We start from the raw sequence: 1,696 nt of genomic DNA on the forward strand, positions 1-1,696 counted from the left end.
GTCTTTGGGAGATCTGCGGAGCTTCTTCGATACTTGTACCATAGGGCAGGCGAGTGCATTCCTAATTTCTCTTGGTTATGTGAAAAAATAAAAAAGATTTATTAACACATTTGCTTCTCTTACATAGGTTGAAGTAGGGGCGATGGGCATCCGACTCCAACATTGGATTGAGGCGGATCCCCATTTCAGGCGATCAGAGGCTCTGTCTCGGCGGCGGTTTGTCTTATCACATCCTATTCTGAGACGTTACTACCTGGGTGAGCGAGTGGACTTCCAGGTTAGGGGCTGCCGCTCCGTTCCTCTTCCTCCCCCTGAGGACATGCGAGCGGGCAAACAGATGGTTCTTACAGATGTCCATACTGAGGGTATCCCGTACATGGAATTGATCCGGGGTGGAGATTATGACGAATTCTGCCAGGTGTTTCTGATGCGGCCCATCGGCTCTAGGTTCGACAGTCTCCCGAGGTCGACTCCTTCCCAGCCGCTTGGCACCCGTTCCTCTCGGGCTTCCGGTTCTTCGGCCAGGACTCCAAGGAGGAGGCCTGTGACCCAGCCTTCTTCTTCTACTCCGGTGGAGGGTCCGTCTCGAGCTGGCCCTAGTCATTCGGTTGGTGCCTTCAGGATTCCCCAGGCTATTTCAGAGGCTACCAGGCCTGTCCATCCGGGCTTGGCCAATTTGCACCTTCCATACAGCATTTCCTATTACACTCCTGAGGGTACTTCGTCTCTTAGGGAGGTATCCCTGGACCGTGTGAATCACCTGGCTCTTCCTCCTGATGACATTAATGAGGTAATGACTGGTAAATCCCTCATAAAAAAGGATTCATAAGAGATTTGTATATTGACTTTGTATTTTTGTGTGATTTCCAGGTTCCTGACGGCTTGATCCGTCAGATGATGGAGCTAATCCTTGGAATGCAGGAGGAACTAACTTCAGCTTGGACACTACAGGCTTTTGACGACCAGAGGAGGAGGAGGTCTCGCCGCTGATAGCTGCTAGACTTCTTTGCTTTCCTTTACTTTCTTTCCCTCTTTTTTTTTTTACTGTATTGAATCTTGGCCTGTATTTCTGTACTCAACTTATTTGTACCTGTATTTGATTAATACTGACAGTATGCATGCATTAGATTTGAGCAGAAAAGGATTAAAAAGTACACACTTTGTTTCTCTTTTTTTTTTGTTTTTTTTTTCGAAAGAGAAAAGGAAAGAAAAAAAAAGTTATTTTCTACTTTTATTTCTATTTTTCTTTTTTTCTTTTTCTTCTTCTTTTTTTTTTTTTTTTTTGTTTTTTTTTTCATGCCTGCCTGGGCTGGGCGGGCGTGCCCACCCTGGGCTGGGCGGGCGTGCCCGCCCTGCCTGGGCGGGCATGTGCGCCCACGCTGGGCGGGCATGTCCGCCCACGCTGGGCGGGCGTGCCCGCCTTTCAGGTGGGCATACCCGCCTTAGAGGGCGCGGGCAGCCGCCCTTAGGCGCGACTTTCTCAATAAAAAGGCTGCTTTCAGCCCCTTTTTTTTTCATTCTGACTCTCGAACACTGTGCTTAAATAACTATTTAGGTCAGTTCTCTCTCTTCCCTCCTTTTTTTTTTTACTTATTATTATTTATTTTATTTATTATTATATTTATTATTTTTTTTTAATAAAAACAGGAAAGATAAATAAATAAGAAACATGAATCCCTTTTACAATCATAGCATG

The 1,696-nt window shown here is 46.0% G+C and overlaps 1 protein-coding gene across 1 annotated transcript; it reads left to right on the forward strand.

Moving 5' to 3' along the window:
• Positions 1 to 427: 427 nt before the first annotated feature.
• On the forward strand, positions 428 to 990 carry LOC149494625 (uncharacterized). Its single transcript, XM_089724377.1, has 2 exons — positions 428 to 790; positions 871 to 990. Exons 1-2 carry the CDS (start codon positions 428 to 430, stop codon positions 988 to 990), a joined length of 483 nt encoding a protein of 160 aa, XP_089580503.1.
• Positions 991 to 1,696: the final 706 nt, after the last annotated feature.

The sequence above is a fragment of the Jatropha curcas genome, chromosome 7, assembly GCF_041381405.1.
Source record: "Jatropha curcas cultivar XTBG-Jc1 chromosome 7, XTBG_Jcur_1.0, whole genome shotgun sequence".
NCBI classification, from domain to species: Eukaryota; Viridiplantae; Streptophyta; class Magnoliopsida; order Malpighiales; family Euphorbiaceae; genus Jatropha; species Jatropha curcas.

What these genes read in the sequence shown, in the direction of transcription:
- LOC149494625 (XM_089724377.1), top strand. Translation starts at nt 428, where the DNA reads ATGCGGCCCATCGGCTCTAGGTTCGACAGTCTCCCGAGGTCGACTCCT. An exon ending in CTCCTGATGACATTAATGAG is followed by an intron (nt 791 to 870) that starts GTAATGACTGGT and finishes TGTGATTTCCAG; the next exon opens with GTTCCTGACGGCTTGATCCG.